General features: G+C 41.9%; 1 protein-coding gene across 1 annotated transcript in view; it reads right to left on the bottom strand.

The window, feature by feature from the left end:
* Positions 1-21,044, bottom strand: part of DKK3 (dickkopf WNT signaling pathway inhibitor 3) — a 28,954-nt gene that overhangs the window by 1,328 nt on the left and 6,582 nt on the right. The window contains exons 4-6 of the mRNA XM_065839719.2: positions 6,958-7,050; positions 4,151-4,295; positions 2,106-2,262 (exon numbers count right to left, since the gene is read on the bottom strand). Of these exons, the coding sequence (XP_065695791.1) occupies positions 2,106-2,262; positions 4,151-4,295; positions 6,958-7,050 (395 nt within the window). The remainder of the gene's footprint in view (positions 1-2,105; positions 2,263-4,150; positions 4,296-6,957; positions 7,051-21,044) is intronic.

Below are 21,044 nucleotides of genomic sequence, written 5' to 3'. Positions count from 1 at the left end.
ATGTTCTTTTGCTAATTCCTTAACAGAACTCTTCATTCCTTCCCCACATGAAAGCATGTTAAATACTGTCAGATCTACCATAGCTGACTTCATAAACATCTGATTTTTATATGTGTGACAGCTGGATAGTTAAAGATGAGATTTCTACATACAGAGCTAGAACAAAGACCCTGGTGGCACAAAATGTTTCATCTGGGAACACAAGATGGCAGTGGCCCTCAGCACAACCTGGCCTTTCCACCTACAAGCACTGGTGGTGACTGGTCCTTCCTGTTCACGTTGCAACATTATACCAAGTTAAGAAAAACATGATACTCTAGCGTAAAAGGAATGCAGAAAAAATGTTTGCTGTCAAGCTGTAGAGTTGAGAAGGCTGTCAGCATTATATATTTGATGTTGAATAGGACAGTGTAGTAAGTGTATTTGCTGCTCTGTTTAGAAAAGTGGCTTCAGTTGCCTGCAAACGTCCCACACTTGTAGGAACTTCAGAAGGGAACAAGAATGATTTATATTTGTTGACATGAGGCAGGGGAACAGAATTGATGACGGTGCATCCATTCTCTGCTCTGCAGGGGACAGGCCAGGGCTGCAGGTCCCGAGACAGCGCGAGGTGACCACAGCTCGTACCAGGCACCCCAACAGCTGCTTAATGCTGCATCCTCGCTCGCTGGAAACACAAGGTAAAGGAACTAAAGATGTTCATGGAGCTGATTTTGTTTTGAATTCTTTTATGTTTTGCTTTCTAGGAGTTTTAAGATTTCCATTTGTGGGCAGAGTATCCTGTATTCTCTAGGATACAAGTTTCAGTGTTTTATCTCTCAGGAGTGATATTTAGCCAAGGGACACTTCAAGCAGAGATGGTCACCATAAGAATTCATAGAAGGAGCTTCATCTTACTGTCCATGCGCATCACAGGCAGGCAGTATGCACAGTATTCATCTATTTGTGATAACCCTAAACAGACAAATAACTCTTGTGACTATAGCTGGATGGTTCAGTTATATTCACACCCCAATTAATTTCTGTGTTTCTACATCCTCATCTGAAACGTTTTCCTTTTTACTAGATGTGACATTTGCTGATTTACTTTCCCTGAGGTTAATGGTACTTAAACACTAACTAAAATTTTGGTGCTGAAGGGTTGGGATGGGATCAGATCAACTCTGATCCAATTACTTTTCATGCACAAAAAAAATGTAGAAACAGAGTTGGACACACAAGAGAAATATTAACCTACATTTCTGTCACGGCTATGCTGTCTTGTTGCAAGTTAACGTAATGAAAACAGCAGTGTAGGAACAAACTTGGGAGAGCTTATTTCATACATAACACATAGGTTTTCTAAAAATGCTTTTAGTGCAAAACTGCAGTGATCTCCCTTTCTCCCAGTGAAATTGCAGATAATGCAAATAACTTTCCTTTAAAAAGAATGATTAAAAGCATGATAGGTTAAAAGTTTCAGCTTAGAGCAGAAAATATGGAGTCAGCCAGCTTCCTACTCCACAAAACTCAAAAACATTGAAAGTGTCTGCACCATAGGAAGTGTTACAAGTCTGAATGGCAGATCTTAAGTCAGTTGTAGGAAAACAAGCTTCTCAGGTTAGTTCAAAACTGAAAGTGCAAGCAAAGATACCTTGTTTTGCAATAGAAGTGACCTCTAAAACTGGTCAGTAGTACAGGAACATGCCTGTTTAAACTTACTGCATGTATGAAACTATTTAATGTATATCACCTCTGAAAGCATACAAAACGTCTGACAGAAGCCAAGGCTAACACAGCAAGTTGGTGGACAAGAGCCGTATGTAGAGAATTAAATTGGAATGATCCCTCTCAACAGCTGTACTTTGATTGATTAAAAAGCATTACCAGCCTGATTAATTCACAAACTCAATTCACATTGGATTAAGGCCTTGCCAAGCTCAATTAGGCACATCTGTGTGGGACAAAGCAGTAAGTTTGAGAAGGTTTCCAATGTTACTGATGAGAAAAAAAGCTGCCAAAACACCTCCTAGTGAGGAAGAATCTACAGGTTCTCTATGTATTTACCACAGAAAGAGACCCCTGACAAATTCCAAGCAGGTTGCTTCCCCAGCTTTGATCTTTACCTCCGCGGTTGGCAGATCAAGCCACTCGCACATGGGCATTGCTCAAGGACGCCGTCGGGTTCCAGTTCCCAGGTGATCAGGTTGAGGAGTCTGTTTGAAGGATCATGGCAGGGTTCACCTTCTTCAGGTAGTGGAGTGCACACAGGAAACAGCAGTTCTACAGAGAGTAAATTAATTTTATGAGAAGTCGTTAACTGTCTGCTAAACTGACAACCTAATCTTTCAGTCTATATGCAAGATATAATAACACAGCCTTGTCATCTTTTAAAGTCCCCTTACATGTTAGGGAGCCATAACATGATATTCTTTCCACTAGATGGGAGCAAGACGTTTGAAGTTTATGCTTAATGAGCAACATCAACTCCTGCTTCTTCACCAAGAGACTACTGTCAATACAGTAGTGCTGCACAACTCCATCCCTTGGAGGTCTGAAAGACTATTCTAAAACCAAGAAGTCTAACAGTGCAGTGAATCCTTTGCAGTGCACATCATTAATGGTTTAAAATCAGAGTAGAGAAATGTACATTTTAGAACTCTGTTACATTTCCTATTCTATTTCTTTGCAGAGGTTACAAATTCAGAGCAATTGTTCAGAGACTAAATAATGAGGTTACGAGAACTACTACTGAGCTATTTGATTTGTTACAGTAATTCTACAACAGGCAAAGCTGATGGCATTTGGGGCTCAGCACCCTTGTTTCTGCACAGGAGTGAATTTCAGCCTATATAAGAAATTATTTAAAAGCATAAGGTCATTTGGGTTTCCTGACACCGGTAACTTACGGTGTCAACCTTGAATTCAGCTCTTCCAGCTGTTCCTATCAAACCTCCCTTCCTCCTCTTGTCTTCATTCACCTTATTTTTGTGGTATGGCAGAATAAAATATGTAAAGAGTTCAGAATTTAAGTTTTTAAAACCGGCTTTGTTAAAATATATAATCTCTGTGTGTGTTTATACAGAGACACACACACAGGCTTTAATGTGCATAACTTACCAGCTCCTAATTCCAGAACAGCTTGTATCTTAAGCAGCAAATGCTCCATAGTTTACTACCGTTCTATATACAAAATATGTATGTAAAGACAGTCCAATCATTATTAGGACAATCTTTTGCAATATTCTAGTGATGGCGAAAGGCCTTAAGGTTAGGCCTAACCTGAAAACCCCTAAAGCACTGCTAAAGCAGATAACATAGAGAATAAAAATCCATTGCTATTAATTAATAGCTCTATTTCAAGTTTTAGTAATAGTGTTCTATCAATTTTAGTCAATATTCTTATCTATTGTATTGTTCTTTCCTGAGTTATAAATTTGTACTAAATTTCATTTCAAGTCAAGCTCATTTCATACTCAAATGAGCGTGAATGTCTTCTGTGGCTGAAATGATCACCATGAAGACACAGCTTGTTTGGATCCCATAGCAAATCAGAGCTACAGAGGCAGTATCACCCTCACAGCAAACCTGACTAGTGCTACTACCCTGTTTCCTGCCTTCTGTAAATCAAGTTTCACGTTCCCATGTGGACTGATAGCATCATCTGGAACATCATTCCTCTACCTGTCTTGGCTGCCCGGTTAGTATTTGCATAGCATGGTGCTCTGGAAGGCTCATACAAAGGCTCATTAAAAGTATGAAATGTATCTGCAGTCGATTCTGATGGGCTGCTTGCTGATACAACAGAGAAGCCACTTTCAGTAATCTCATTTTGTACCTTTTTTAACTCTTATTTTCGCTCTACCGGGTAAAAATTTGACACAGAGCTCTGCTACTTCTAAATGTCTACACCTTTTTCAGAAACAGTAAATTTCTGTGCTTCTCATGCCGGTCTCCTCTCTATTGTGCAATAGGCTTTTCTTTCACCACTGTGTGCCCCTATCAGATGTTCCTCACTCCTAATTCAATTAACTTTTTATAATGGAGTGCACTCCATGGGCCCAGGGAGAATGACCTACTGATTCTGTAGTGATGTAACCACTTCACCTGGGCAAAATATTAACACGCCCGCATGATAAAATGAACGGGATAAAAAGCCAAACCTCTGTACCTTTCCGAAAAGCACAGCACATCCCAGGGTTGCAGTCGTGCTGGCTCTCACAGATGGTGCCGTTCTCTCCTCTGGCAGTGGATGTCCTGCACTCGCCCCAAACGCAGAGCTGGTCCCCGCAGCACTCCACGTCCCGGGAGCAGCGCTGGCACATGGGAAAAGACACGACAAAGCTGTCACTCCCACACTGGTGGCATTTATCAACAGACAGCTCAACACAGAGTTACACCCTGGTCCTGAAGACAACTGCATGTATGTGCTTTAAATACACGCATCATATGGCCACTGCTTAACCAGCACTGCTCAGGTTCTCAGCCTCAAGCATCCACAGAAGTATGTGGCAGACCCTGGCAGCAGAGTAACAGCGCTCCTCTGTCCCATTATACTTTTCATCTTACAAAACCTCAGCTCTTATTTTAGCATTCACATCCTACAGTGTAATATGGATTTCAGGACAGCCTGTCGCAGTCAAAGGAAACAAAAATTAATAAACGAAACATTATTAACAGAGAACATCACTGATTTTTTTCCATTATAAAGTGCAGTCAGGACTTGACAGTTTGTTTGGCAGGATTGCTTTCAAAGAGAAAAGCAGAAGAATCTTACTAAAATCCCATTTTAGTTTTATTAAGAACCTGATCTCATTTATAACCAAGAATCCTTGAAAGAAAACACTCTGAAAAAGAATTCTCTTTGACAATCAGAAATGCAAATCTCTAGCTAAAGATAGCTTTGTATGACAACTGTCCCAGTGTTTCAACTATATACACCTAATAAATCAACCTAATTAAAAAGGTGTGTCCCGTTAGTTTCTTTTTTTAGGTAGTTTGATTAACATCTTAAAGATTCCTGGTAGGTCAGCGTTCTAGCAGCTTTTTTGCTGTCTGTGTAAAGCCCTGTCTGGGCAGCCATACAAACCCAGAATTTCTTTTCCAGTGAATCCCACAGGAAATGCTTAACACAGGGCAAGAAGTAGGACTACGATAGCACTGTTAAGACTTGCTAATTGAAAAGTGTTTTTTTCAATTGGGGAGGTTCTAGGTCGGGGAATTGATCCCACCACCTTCAGTCTGAGCTCACTTTACAACAGGACTGTGGCTAGGACCCCATTTTTACTTTCTTCACTCTACAAAAGTTCTGCTGAGGACTGCAAAGAAAAGGCTGGGGTAGGTGTTAGGTCATCCCAATCTTGATTTTTAATTATTCCACCTTAACATGAAAAACTTTCAGTTTTAACATTCTCTGAAATGCGAAGAATAAGCCTTCTTAATATGAAGCATAAATTCAGGACCTGTATTTAAGCAAGCATTCACTCCACTGAATTCAACAGAGCTCCTGTCCTGGTTTTGTTAAAAACAAGTTTCTCTTTTAGTGAATTTGCCTGTCAGCTAAAGCCTTCATATTAGCTGCATTTTCCTGGAGAACCAGATACATGTTTTGGTTAAACCTAGCAATGGAATGCAAACTTATTGATAAGCACGGATGGACATCTCGCGAGAGGGGCAACGAGAAACTGGTGATCGAGAGACTGACCAACGGTGTATAACATTCCATTCACGTGAATACTTCATATAAAAGTGGGAGATCACAAGGATCTCGTCCCTTTTCCCTTTTTTCTCATGGCTGATATTAGGAGAGGACCTTGCTGGTCGTCCCTGTGAACTGAGGCCTAGTGAAGACTGAATCCAGCTCCGGTTGGCTACAGAGTCTAATCCAGGACTTTGGGTGCCGGCTCTGCAGTTGCTGAGACTTACAAGATTGGTTTTGTATATTTTGTATTAATTTCTCTATTCTTATTAGTAGCATTAGTAAAACATCTTTAACTTTTCCAACTCTTCTCTCTGTCCTTCTTTCCCTCCTGATCGCCTGTCCTGAGTGGGAAGGGGGGAGAGGGAGGGGTAAAAGGGGGAAGTGGGGGGCAGAGGAGGTTAACAACACATCTGCCAGGGTTTGATTATCACCCCGCAATCTTAACCCTCGACAGCTCCCCGAAGTGATCAAGGTAAGTAACTATTTAAATAATTTCAGGAACAGCCTGGTGCTTTTAGATTATAATAATCCTATTGATTACATGACTTTACAGCAAGGTTTGCCTGCTCGTAGACTTAACTGTCTGCAAATGCTCTGAGGAATGAATTTGTTTCACAAGAGGCCAGCAGCAGAACTTGGATAAAAAGGGACAGTCAGATAAAAATCCTTTCTCATCAGATTGCTCTTAAACTGCATTTTCACCACAGAAATGTCTCAGGCACCTGTCACCTATTGAAGATAGCTCAAAAGACAGGAATTTTCTGCTTTCTGAGGTTCACAGGTTCAAATAACGTAAATGATCCATGGAAGGGGATCATTTACAGTAACAAGTGTGCTACAGCATTGTGCAAGTGGTCAGTGAAGGGAGGAGCGTGGGCTGCAGCAATTCCTTTGTGAATGGAGGGCTGGACGTGACCAGCTCAGCGGAGCTGGCACCGTGTCCTCTTCACCTGTCTCAGGGGCAACCTACAACTCTCAGTTTACACTGCCCTTAGGCCACTGGACAAGTCAAGCTTGAGTCAGGAGAACCAGAGTGCAGATTTTAACGCATATGAGAACAGAAACCTTGCAACTTAGTTAACAGGGAGAGAAAAACAAACAAACAAACAAAACCACAATAAAACACCCCAAACCAACCACAACAAACCAATCCAAACCACTCTATACATACATTTCTGAACCTCATGCAGAAAGCTTGTTTTCTGTCAGTTTTGATTTGCTGACATTAGCAACAGTAACTTATATATGGAGTTTTTAAAGACCATATCAGGACTTACTGTATGCTGGGTTTTACAGAGCTGGCAATTGTATTCGAAGGTAGAGAACTGGCAGTATTTCCCCGTTTCACAGTCTTCGTCAATGATACACTCCTGAAGAAAAGGATGAAAGTGTAATTTGCCGCTGTGTGACACAAACCTGTAACTCTTCTTGAAATACCAGAAGGTCTCAGTTGGTTATATTTCTTATTTGGGAACCAAGAAAAAAAGCATGCTTTGATTCTTCATACAACCACAGTTCTGTAACAGAACAATGCTACTAATATGTCCCTGGTGTACCTAAATATTGTGGCCTCAAAGTGTAAGGTGGCTTCACTTCTTGTATAAATATTAATACCAGCAACCTCAAGAAAATAAACTATGTTGTTCTGCAGGTGTATTGGGTTTGCACGGCCAGGTTTTGGTAGCGGGGTGGTTACAGGGTGGCTTCTGTGAGAAGCTGCTAGAAGCTTCCCCTACATCTGACAGAGCAAATGCCACCAGCTTCAAGACAGACTCACCACTGGGCAAGGCCAAGCCCATCAGTGATGGTGGTAGTGCCTCTGCGATAACATCTCTAAGGGAAAAATACCTGCACAATTGCAGCCAGGGAGAAGAGTGAAAATACGTGAAACAGCCCTGCAGACACCAGGGTCAGTGGAGAAGGAGGAGGAGGAGGTGCTCCAGGCGCTGGGGCAGAGATTGCTCTGCAGCCCATGGTGCAGCCCATGGTGAGGCCGCTGTCCCCTGCAGCCCCTGGAGGTCCATGGTGGAGCAGATCACCTGCAGTACGGGGAGGAGCCCATGCTGGAGCAGGTCGATGTGTCCAAAGGAGGCTGTGGCCCCATGGGAAGCCTGTGCTGGAGCAGCTCCTGGCAGGACCTGAGGCCCCATGGGGAGAGGAACCCACACTGGAGCAGGTTTGCTGGCAGGACTGGTGACCCCGTGGGGGACCCGTGCTGGATGCACACCATGGAAGGGACCCACGCTGTAACGGTTCATGAAGAACTGCAGCCCATGGGAAGGTCTCATGTTGGAGAAGTTTGTGGAGGACTGTCTCCTGTGGGAGGGACCCCATGCTGGAGCAGGGGAAGGGGTTGAGTCCTTGCCCTGAGGAGGAAGGAGCAGCAGAGACAGCGTGTGATGAACTGACCACAACACCCATTCCCCGTCCCCCTGTGCTGCTGGGGGGAGAAGGCAGAGAATTTGGGAGTAAAGTTCAGGAAGAAGAAAGGGGTGGGGGGAAGGTGTTTTAACATGGTTTTGTTTCTCATTATCCTACTCTGATGTGATTATTAATAAATTAAATTGATTTTCCCCAAGTTGAGTCTGTTTTGCCTGTGACAGTAGTCGGTGAGTGGCCTTTCCCTGTCCTTACCTCAACCCATGAGCCTTTTGTCATATTTTCTCTCCCCTGTCCAGCTTAGGAGGGGAGTGATAGAGCAGCCTTGGTGGGCACCTGCCGTCCAGCCAGGGTCAACCTGCTGCCGTAGGCTTTTGGGGTTTTTTGGCGGGGTGGGAGGAAGAGAAGGTGGTGAAGAACATTTGCATTAAATCTGTTCAACTTGTATTGGAGTACGGTTGTGATTCGTTACTGTTTTTTTGGATGGGGGAAAGACCAAAGGGAAGAGGCTACACTAGAGCAGCTGCAGCAGCCAAGAGTATCTTTGTGCTCTGTGGGAGGCCATTCTGCAGCAGCTTGCTTGGTGCCAGGCCAGGGAGCTTTCTGCTGCCCCCCTCCTCTTCCACCAACACTAGTGCTGACCTCAGGATCTCTGCAGCAGAGTTAATTCCTTAGCCAGGGAGGACAGCCCCAGGGAAAAACGAAATGTGTTTCCTTTCCCTTCTAATTGCTCCTCCGCTCCCCTTTGCAGACAAATTCCTCTTAGGCAAACATAAGCATCTTCGCAGGGCCTGAGCACTTTTGTAAGCAAGAGCTGCTATGCTGAGAAGTGCAGTGCTGCTTTCCACGGCACTGGCAACTTTAAATGTTCCTGGGGCCTCATGTTAACAGCAGCACTACCGTGCGGCCTGTGCTTCTGGGCAGCAGTAGATGTCACACACCATCTGATTTCCTCTTCTTGGTTGATGACATGGCTCTCGTGTACCTGTCACCACAGCCCATCGCCTGCAAGCTCACAGCTGCAAATACCTAAATACCTACACATGTAATTTTTTTAATCCTTACTTTGATTTTAATATAGCAAAATATGCAAGAGCAGATTCTCAGCTGACATAATTCCTCTGGCATCTCCCTGCTGTTGATGGAGCTAATTTACATTAAATGACATTCCAGCCTGTCAAAGAACGTGATTTCTACGTGATGTGATTTTGAAATGCACATAACAAACTCAGTGTTTCCCCCCTCAACACCTTGTTTGCTGCACAAGAATATTCAGCAGGCAGGTCTGAACACTAATTTAAGACTGACAAGTACTGAAGAGCCACACACATCATGGGGAAAGAGAAGCCCCACGGTTCCCTAATGCATCAGCCTTTGCTACCCAGCTAAGACACCAGAGGAGGCCTGAAGCCAGCACAGTGCTCAAGCCCAGGTTCAGCTTTTCAAACCTGGAATCATTTCATGGCCTTAATAAAAATGTTCATGAGAGAGGGACACCCAAGTTCCCATCTGAATGACAAACTTGGACTGAAGTTTCTTCACCCGGAATCCCATGGGCACTGGGGTGGAGATGGGTCACCATTCATTCCTGCTGCACCAAGTCAACACACAAACTGGCCAGAAACTCTTCCCAGAAAACCACTCTGCGGGTATGGAAGGGAGGATGGTGCAGAGCGTTTACGTTGTGTGCCCCAGAAGTGACTGGTTCATGGGGAGGGGGTGTTTCCTCTTCCCATCTAGTGGTTTCCTCTTTAAAATCACCTGATTAATCACCATTACATACCTCAGCATTGATCACCTGTTCTCTAAAGCATGTTTTCTCCAGGCGGGAAACAATGTAGCCAACAGAAGAAGAACTCATGGCACTGCTCTGAGTCACTTGTGCTTCATCACTGGTTTGCATCATCGTAAGGCTGATGCTACTTTTTTGCCAATTAAAAAAATTCGCAAATTAGTCAATTAAAAAAATTAAAAAAAAAAAAAGGGGGGGGGAATTATACAAAATCCCTGAATTCACTGAAGAAACAATCTGACTGCTTCTTTTTGGCAGATGTTAATCTCATTTGCTGGAGCAGATGAACTGTCATCTGCGTAACCTTTACTGAAAGTTCCTACTAAGCTTTTCATTTTCTATTTCTACTTTTTCAGACCATTTCTCCCCAAACTGCTGGCTTCTTCCACCCCATCCCAGCTGGGTTTTGTGTATCAGCTGGGCTGCAAATTATCTCGGCAATATTATCTCCAGATTAAACCTTATGGAAGCTCCTTGCCCCGTGTGAGACAGGGCTGCTCTGCACCAAGAGCAATGCCACGACCAAGTTCCCCACTTTGGTCATCTGAGATGTTTTCAAACACTTTGATTACACAGAACAGAGGCCAAACACAGTCTGGAGCCTGATTCTTTTCAAGTCAATGACATGATGTCCAGGTTATATGTTTATAATTAAGAAGCAGTCATTTCAACTATTTTGAGACATTATTTTTTGCAGCTCCATCATTCCAGTACAGTGTGTGTTCTGCTTGTTTGCTTCCTTGTCACTACGTAATCAGGCGGGTCAAAATCTAAATGTTATATAGTATGTTTGAGGTTTTGTGGTTCCAAGTTAGCACTTGGCCACTTCTCTTCAGCAGCCGTGCTCCTTCTGGCCAATTTTCTGTCTGTAGCTTTGTCAGCTTCTTTTATGATTCCCACTGTACAAACCATACTCAGAATAAACTATACTGTTTCACTCCTGTTCCATCCACTCTCAGGCAAACAGCCAGCTCTCAGTATAGTCAGTTTTTCCAATTGTGCCTTTCCACAGAGGAGAAATCTTGCCATAATCATTTTTTAGCTCATGGAATAAGTCTCTCAAGCTCTAAAACCACCTCACATCAAAGCTGCGATTCTGCAGTCACCGCTTCCTCTTGCACTCGTGAGTCCCTTGCCAAAAACCTTTTTTCTCCTCTCACTGAATGGTGTCCCACCAACTCAGATCTCCTGTTTTATGAGGGTTTTCAGCTGGGGAAAAAAATCACTTCATGGCTTTCTTTCCTGGCATGGAAAAAGCTTACTTTCATATGCTCGCTGAAATTTTATGCCACACTCCAAATCAACTTCCTTCACCCAAGTATTATATATGTAATGCAGAACTCAGTCGTGCTTATATATGCATAAGTGTAACCATTTATCTGTTTTGTCTCATTCTTTCCAATCAGGGTACCTTGAGACACAACAGTTGCTGGACAAGGAGCAAACCTAAACATCTTCATCAGCTGCAACGGATTCTGAACAATCCATTTTCTGTAAACCAAGTCATTTCTCAGAATATTTTGTCTTTTCAGGAGCAACAGTGTGTAAACTGAGGAGAGGGACCGCTGGCTTCTGACAGGCAGCAGAGCTTACAAGTTGAGCAAATAGCTTAAAGACAAAATTAGCTAGGTTTAAAGTGGGGTACTTTTCTCTGAAATCCATTACATTGTTACACCACTTAATTTAACATAGCAGCGAAGGCATATGCTGTTTGAGAAGTGCTAAAGAATAATGCAGTGTGAAAGCACGATAGTCTATATATTAATGAGTATAGTAGGATCCATAAACAACAGAAGCCAGGATGGAGAAGAGCATGTTATGTACCCGTCGGTACACACTCAGCATCCTTTGGGCTCCTATTATAGGATTGTACTCTGCAGTGAATACCCTGCAACACCTGAAAGCAATTTGGGGGTTAAAATCGGCTCCAAAACCAATAGGAAGAAACCTCAGACCCTCAGCAAAACATTGAAACTCGTGGAGAAAGTTCCTTGTGTTATAAAACTGCTAAAACAACTGCTGCTGGAAGAAACTTCAATTGTCATGACTTTGGCAGATTATGCCAAGCTATCGTTTGCTTTCCTTAATAATGGTTAAGTCTGCACACTTAAGAATACAAAAGTGAGATGTAGTGACAGTGAAGCAAGACAGTATCACAGCTACCAGAAAACCGCAACAGATGCCCGAGTGCGCGACAGCACAGGCACATAGAGGTCAGAGCTCGTGTCACAGGTTCTGACAAGAGCACCTTCCCAACGGCTGAATGTTCACGTATACATGGAAAGGCACAGAAGAAAAAAACCCAACAGCATGACTTTGCCAGGGACAGCACCACGGGCTATTTTGGCCAACTGCACTTGACGGGTGGAGTGTGGCCAACTGGGGTGTCAACCACATCATCCTCTGCCAACGTAACACACCGAGGATGACGAGGGAGAAGCAGAGAATTTCATAGTTTGAGTTAAGAAAGCAGAACTACAAGGCCAGAGTTAACCTACTGTCACATAGAAACCGACTCTTGTTTGCAGCGTTCATCTGGTTTCTTTATCTCACCATGGTAATATTTTTAATACTCTGTTTCACTGGTGATATAGTATGGACTGAAATCATGTTCATTTTGCTTTTTGCTCTTTTTCTTTCAATTCCTAATTAACAGCCTAAGCGCAGACTAGAAAACATGCTCAAGTCTGATACTGACTTTCAAAATGGAATAATTGATTTTACATTCAAAATTGAAATTTGATTTGTCTATTCCATCTTCCCACTCACACGCACCCTACTTCCCACGTTCTCAAAAAGTCTTTCCTCAAAGATAATTTCAAACAAAACTCTCTCTTCATATCTTCAGCCAATACTTGTCAGGGACAGGCAAATGAGCTTTTATTTCCTTCGGGGCTCTTGACACTTTAGCTTAGCACCCACGAAAGCCCAGGAAGGCTTCATTGATGACTTTATACACAACTTTTCCATAATGATTAATACAGAAGTGTCCATTCCTAACCCTCTATGGATTTCAAGTTCACAAGCCGTAAAGTATAGAGGCAAAACTGACTGATTTCAGAGAGGTGAGGAAGTTTTGCCAGGAGGCACACAACATAGGAAGCCAAGCTACAAATCACTCGGTGCAACAATTAGGAAATGCATCGAGACATCTCTCCCAGTCTGCTGGGACAACTACGCCTCAAAAACTCCGCTGCACAAAAAGACCATTTACATCTTTCTTAAAAGCTCGTGATACAAATTAATTTCTTTTTCAAAAAAACCCTTAGGTCAAGTAAAACTCAGTGTTAACCTCCATAAAGAGGAGCTGGAGATCCTTCCCAAACAGCTCCAGAGCTCGTCCAACTGTATCTGTGACACAATGATAACTTCAGCGACAGCTGAAGTGCTCTAGCAAAGCCACTTCTTCTCCTTCAAACCGACATTTCTTAGCAATTAGCACTTCTAAGAGGCAATGGTTACTTCTGCATTTACATATCCCCCTCTAGGTTTTGTTTTAATTTCTACAAGTCGTTTCATGTAGGGCTGGTCTCTATTACTGTAGCAGATGGCAAAAACTGCTGAGTAGTAAGGAAAAAAAGCATAAAAACTGTTTTCTATCCTACATATACCATCTGTATTAGAAAAATGGCAGAATTACATAGAATGGAATATTGTTTTATGGAAACTACTGCCATAGTTTGAATTGCAGTAGCGTTCCAGTTCCTAATCTCTTAGTTGTCTAGACAGAGCACATCATGCATTTGTCTTTAATGAGATATGAATTAACTTGCCTTGAAATACCTTGAAACCTCTGTAATACTTTCCAGCAGAGCAAACCTCTTACTGCTGTTCTGCCAAGTACACAGCACTCATAAAAATAAGGACTACTGTTAAAAAAAGACATACTAAAAAGGGCAGACATGTGAGCTGCAAACTATGGTATTAGTCACATCCCCGTGCTATGTGGGAAAAGTCAGCTATTTCTGTGGCTGTTCAACAGGATGGGACTCCAGAGCTCGAAACAAATAAATAGGAAAATACAAGTGACTTCTGCAGTTTTGTCTTGAACTTCTCCATAGAGCTAATCTCACCTGTTTCCCTTTCCCCTGCCAAGAAAACACAAACATCTTAACCGGAAAAACTTCACTTCTGGTTCTCCACATGATGCAACATGAATGGATGAAAAAATATGTCCACATGACATAACCGAAGATAACCCAAAGGCACTTGAGCTTGGTTTTAGGAACCAAAAGCAACACGGCAAGGTTGGCCTTAACATGCTGTCAAAAAGCCCAGGGAATTAACTGAGGCAGGTTGAAGTCACCCAATTCCTGAAAAATGCCTCAAGACAGTAAGAAAAATGATGCCTAGATGCTCTATCAGATCATGCTCTGTTCACGTAAGGTCAAAATCTCTGTATGCCATGTAATCATTTCATGGTAGCTCACTCTGCAGAAGCAGCCCCTTTATTTTCTTCCCTCGCCCCCTCTTCTTCTCAGTAAGCAATGTACTGACCTGACCCTGGCAAGGCTACAGCCTCTGCAAATGCTTCTGAGCAGGAAACACAGTGCAAAGTACTTACTTCAGCCTATTTTGCAGTGGTATCAGAGGAAGCACACTAGAAGAACTGATCACATTTGGTAGAAAAACCCCACAAACTATAATCTGACAGGTAATTAACTTAGTCTGGAAACTAAGAGCTCCTACAAGCAAAGGACTGTGTCAACATAGAGATATATATACATAGGTATACAACCATATATATATGGGGCTATATATTGCAGTGACTGCAATAGCAGAAGTCTCATCTCATCCCAGACATCTGCCCTAGAGCAGGCAGGACAGGTTCTAACCTGAAATTCCTCTTCTTTTCTCCTGTTTGCCAGGTGTACTGTAGGCAGAGCCGGATGGTAGAAATTCTGACAACAAAATCTTCCCTGCAGCCTTCAGGAAATTTGGTGTCATGCTATATACTCGGTCCATTTTCTTTAAATACTCTATAATCTTCTATATCCATAATTAGACAGCAAAGCAATATTCTGAAATTAGACAATCTGAGACTCAAAACCAACAGCCATGTGCTTCATGTTTAACTGGTCCATGTTAAGAAAAGCTTTTTCACACAGTATGAGATTGTCAAATGAAGTCAAAATACTGATGCACATTTATAAACAAGGTTTTCCTAATGGTTTTGCAATTAATTGTCTTACTACAGAAATGCATCTACCTGTCTATTAGTCAGAGAACAATGCTTTGACCTTTGATAACGAGAAGATGTGTCTAAAACCTTGTGGTCTAAAAGATCTTGGCTTTTATTCTAAATGTCTTGAGATACAGCAACAGTAACAGGAACACTGTAAAACTGTGCTACAAAGCTCTGAAGTGCCATTATTTGTAAGCAGTCAGCAATCACATAAAATCCTGCTTTCATGTAGTGGTGTGCCCGTGGGGGGTGAACTTTAATGCAGGAGTCTCTTCTCTCTACAACTGGCAGCTACAAAGTTTCCATGATTCACCACCAAACTATGTAAATTTTGAACATTTATAAAAGCAAACCAACCCAGAGTAGCTGTACACAGCAAGGATGTGAAACAGCTGTGCAAAAACAGTTCAAAACAAGATCTTTGTACTTAATAGCTGCTTCCTTTTCTTAAGTACTAAATTAAGAGTAGAACTCAAGAGTAAGATGCCAACCTGTGCCAAATCCATCACAGAACTTACTTCAAACCCTGAATCTTATGCACCTTTTTCTTACATTATATACTTTTTTGGTACCTTATGTTTTCAAGAGACTGACTTACTGCTGAAGGTGTCAGCCAAAGGTAACAATACCAGAAGATAAATACACGGGTAAGAATTAATCTACACTGGATTTTGCCCATAGCAGAGCTGACAGTGTGGCAGACCGCTGCTACTGTAGAGGAAAGGGAATAATTTCTTTTCCATGAGCTGTAGACGGAAGAAGAAGGGGTTCAAATTACAGCAACAGAGTGAGCACAGAAAAGCATTGGAATAAGTTGTCTCCAGCCCTTAAGGATTTAGAGAACAGATGAGATGAATGTCTAAGGATGAAGGAGGCATCTGGGTTGTAGATGATGACTTTTTGAGTCTTCTTCCAGACCTTGTCTTCGGGACATTTGTTAGGATTACAATAGAGCCTTTTGCTTTTTCTTAATTTAATTCTCTGTCTGAAATCATACATTTAGAGCAAGGGTGTCAAACTCATTTTCACTGGGGCCCACATCAGCCTCGCGGTTGCCTTCAAAGCGCCAAATGTAATTTTAGGACTGTATAAATGTAGCTACTCCTACATTTATTTGGTCCTAAAATACCTAGAAGATATCAGCAGCATGAGATGATGACTACTAATGAATATTAATTTTATTTCCTAAACAAATTCCAAAGAAGAAATGAAAAATGCTCTTCAGTATGCTGTTTATGTCCTTCCAAAAAGGACATAAGAATGTGAATGTATTACAGATTTTCGTGATGCACGAAGTCCAAGACAAACACCTACTAGGGGACCAAAACTTTCCCTCGCTGATGTCTGTGAAATACCTTGGACACAGAAAGACCAGTGAGGTTCCCCTTTGCCTGACACCGTGACATCAGCCTCTCCACAGGCCATCAGATGCTTCTTCCTCCCCCTGGGATGAGTGAACTTTCTGAGGGAACCAGTCTGAGGGATTCCTCGCGTGATATCAATTCACAGAACAGGCTCTGAGTCATTTCCAGACAGAATAACAAGTAAACAAATCTGAAACTCCCACCCCACCCTGTATATATTTTTACCAATTATACTCTATAACAACTTATTACTAATTGGAAGGGAGAAGTGGATTGGTTATTAAGGCAAGAACTGGGACAGACAGAAGAGTTGGAGGGGGGTTGTCCCTATAAGCTGCAGTGAACAGCCGTGATTTGACAGCTGATGTGGTTTTCCTCAGGGCTGACTACCACAGTGAGTCAGACGCTCATTCTGCAAAAGATGCCAAAATGCTGCTTTTGAATCAGATGGGTGGAAGGATAAAGTGAGACTTACTCGGCTGACATAGAAATGCATTTCTCAGGGAATACATCTGAAGCCACCATTCTACAGTGCTTCTTTTCTCACATCACTAAACTTTTGAAGAAACTGAACTAAACAGAAACAGACTTCAATTTATCACTTTCCTTCAATTTCCTTCAATTTTGATAGTACAAAGCACTATCAAGCTGGACTAGCAGCACCTCACACATCCTCCAGACCATAAAGCACTGCACAGAGGCCAAGAGATCACAGATCATATTAATTCTGTCTCCTCCTACTCACTGGTGCAAAAACAGTGTCATTCTACTGATTTTGATTATTCTGCCTCTCCTACAGTCCAGGAAAAGGTTAGAGAATAGCCAAGCTCATTGTATATGGAACTATGTGTTGGGCCAACCTCCCAGCCGTGGTGAATCGGTACCATTCTGCCACCTTGCAGATGACAATGCAGATGTAAACCAGTTGCAGATTTAGTCCATTTGTCTGTATCCTTTGTATCTCAATCATTATAAGGTTACAACAGATACAAATAAAAAATAAAAACCCATTTATGCTTTACATCCGTAGCGTGTATTTCCAAAAGCCTTTGCTACTGTTGTCACCCTACCAGCTAAAGCTTACTGCTTAATTAGATAACATGGTTTCAGCTAAAATCTCAAATAAGCATCTGCTGGAGCCAATGGATTAAAGCGTGTACACAAAAACAGTGGAAAACTTTTCTCTTTTGCTTTAAAGCTTTAAAGCTTTTCCTCTCATGATTAATTTTGCTACATGGGTCTGACCAGAGGAAAGAAACATTGCTGATGAACTTTCAGTGCTGTCTAAACACAGTCCACACTACGCTCTTCTAACAGACAACTGCAGATCACAGGATTGACACCAGCCCACATAAAAGATTCACTGTCCTCATTGTATCTTTTACCTTATAGAGAAGATAAAAAAAAAAATTCAATTTCTCTTAGGATAAATAGGTAGATTCAGTAGAGGCAAAAAGTAGAAGTATTCATGGCGATTTGTTTTTATGTTTCCCTACAAGTTGGACATGATCTGTAAAGGACATCTGGATGCCTCGGTTCCCTAAACCCAGCTTGTTACGTGTGAGAAGACTGAACTAAAACCACGGAAAAGGTAAACAACTGCCCTTTGAGCTACACTACACCCTCACCACGGCTTGTTTGCAGAAGAGTTGTACCAACCAACGTGCAAACAAGGCAGAAGGTGGTAACTGAACATGATGTGTACCTCCCCACAGATGAAAAGTCTCCAACAAGCCAGAATTTATTTCCATAGCTAACAAGAGCGCTGTTAGCTTCAGAAGCGGTGTGTGACTCTCGGATGGGCAGCTACTCTCTGAAAGAAAGTCTGTTCTGTTGCCTCTGCAGATAAACGTACTGGTTGCTGTTGTGTTTTTACTGTCACCTAGAACACTGAATCAATTCTAGGCAGTGTTACTGTGATACAGTAATACCACATTTTTGGTGAGGAGAAATGTATTCCAAGAAAATCTTCCTCCTTTCCATATTCAGCCACTCAGTCCAGATACATAAAATCAGTAAGGCAGTTCTTCAGAAAACTTGATTTTGCATAAAAATACTCTTGTTCTCTGGAGTTTAAATGGAACAGAAATTCCACATTATAGCACATGAGGATCCAGCAAATTCTAAAACAATTCTAAACATAGGTATAGACCTGAATTATTAAGAAGACTTACTTTCAGCATATGAATTAGTACTACACAGTTTTGTTTGCCTCACCTGACAGAGAAAAAACTTAGACCATACTAGATCAATAGGAAATGTGAAAGAAATCCTAGTCGCTCTTTTAAATCTTTTTGTCACTAGCAAAGCAAATTTACTGAAGTAATCTGAATTACTTCAGACTCCCACTAATACAAATAAGGGTAGGATTTGATACCTTTAATCGGGAGCAACCCCTTTGCTGTTGCATCAGTTCTTTCCCTATTAATCCAAGCCACTATTTCAGACAAAAAAAAAAAAGTGATAATGATCTGTGTTCTCTGACCTTTGATTGCTGTGTTTTCAGCCGGAACACCTGCCTGGTTTGCCTCACCCCTCAGCAAAAGGCGCATTGCTTCTCTTCACCCTGATGAGGTCTAACAGCTGTTTACACCTGCTTGTTTGTGCAGGGTCACCGAGCACCACATCGGAGTCCATGGAAACTGCCATCTCACTTTTCGCCACATCATGGCCATGTTATTACAAAACCATCTTATGTTTGTACACACTACCCATTCCCAATTGTCTGTGTGGATCCTTAACTTTCTACATCACATCCTCTCTGTGAAAACAAACGAACTCAGAATGGACTAAGTTCAGTAAAGATGTGGACAGAGCTGTATGACACACACCTCAGCTGGCAATTACGGACATTTCCCACCTTCTTTCTTGGAGAACTTTCTTCATGCAGGATCAGAGACGACATACATTTTTCAAACTCCTTATATCAGGCCTTTGCAGTCACTAAGGCTAACATTCAGACATTTTTGGCTATAGTCCAATGCACATCAGATGACCAGTAAAAACTTCGGTCTTAAAGATACACTGTGACTGCAATAAGGCCATCCTATCATCCATGAGCTCAATTAAACCTCTTAACAGCTTTTGCATCACTAAGAAGCATTTGGGAATGCACACAGTCCATCACACCTTTCATCCAAGAAAGATATGTCCCTTGCTCTACAACGAGATTCATAACCAAAAGGTATTCCAGATTAGAGAGCAATTCAAAACACTTCTCCACATAATCTTCTACAAACACAAGGTACTCATGAGCTATCTGCATCTTCCCCTCAGTTTCAGATTCTATACGGTCAAGACTGAAATGAAAAAGAACAGGAAAAAAAGAGGGTTTCAGTAAAATGTTCAGAATGTCTGAATCCTGGGTGAAGAGCCCTGGCTCTCTACAACAAGCCAAAGAATGGATTTGCTTGTTTCAAAACAAGACACAGGTATTCAGGCCGCTCAGGATCACTGTCCCAATGCTGTTTCACTAACTGGGCTCAAGAAGGTTAAAACTCTGGTTCAGTTTGCATGGCTACTTCGTATCTCTCCCAGTGGAGTAAGTGCAGACTACGAGCAGATTGCTAATAAATTCAATTATTAAGTATACAAAAACTACTGGCTTTAGATATTATGGGATTTTTGGCTAGACAGAGACCAGGATTTCAACTCAAGAATGCACTTAGTGTGTCTATTGATAGTTTAAGGTTGTTGAGTGCAAGTCACCAGGGACTAAAAGTTCTGTGAAAAATGAGATAGAAATTGGACCCAAATGTAGGACTGGGATGTCCAAAACAAGCATCTTCCCTGAGACACTAGCATGCCAAAGGGAGCAGAAGCCAACATCAAGATGCTGGATGTTCAAATTTCTGCTATCAGCTGCTGTCCTGCAGTGCTGCTGATGGAAAAACTGCAATGGCCATTCCATGAATGCTTGCTTCTCAGTTTTCAAAGCTCCTTTTCTCTTCAGTACTGGTAGGAACTCCTTGCCCTGGAGCGGTATGAATCTCAAAGAGAGCAACTCCAGTATATGTGGCTGACAATATGAGTAGTGAAATCATACAAAAGTTGCTCAAATAGGAATCAAGCAGTTGCTTCAGTAGTTCTGGGTATCTGCAGAGAAGTGGGAGCTTGGTTATTAAGTGCTACAGCTTGGCCATTTAAAACAGATTTCTGTCTAGAAAAAGGGGACATAGAACCCCAAAGATTACTGTTTAATTTTTCTACTATTTTCTTTTTTTTTTTTTTTTACTGTTTCACTATGAAACTGAAGATAAAGGCTGAAAAAACCTTTAAATAAGGCCATTATAATGGGCACGCTATCCACTCTACAGATACACCAGTGACCTGATCAATGGTCACCTCCAGAACCTCCCAAGTCAGCTGTGGAAACAGCTGCACAGTGATAACGTCCTCTCTGCCCAGAGCTGCAGAGATTGGGGAAAAACAAACCAAACCAACCAAACAAAAAAAAACCCACACCAAACCTGCTAAAAAGAAGCTCTTGCTATTTTTATTTATCAAGTTAATACACAGAAGTAAAAAGAATCTTAGGTACACTAGCTTGAATTAGAACAGCGAGCTTATATAAAAGAGTGCTCTGAACACAACTGGGAAGAAATGCAACCAATCTTTGTGCAGTAAATCTTACCAGTAACAATT

The sequence above is a fragment of the Patagioenas fasciata genome, chromosome 5 (assembly GCF_037038585.1).
Source record: "Patagioenas fasciata isolate bPatFas1 chromosome 5, bPatFas1.hap1, whole genome shotgun sequence".
Lineage (NCBI taxonomy): Eukaryota > Metazoa > Chordata > Aves > Columbiformes > Columbidae > Patagioenas > Patagioenas fasciata.
This window is presented reverse-complemented; position numbering and strand designations above follow the sequence as displayed.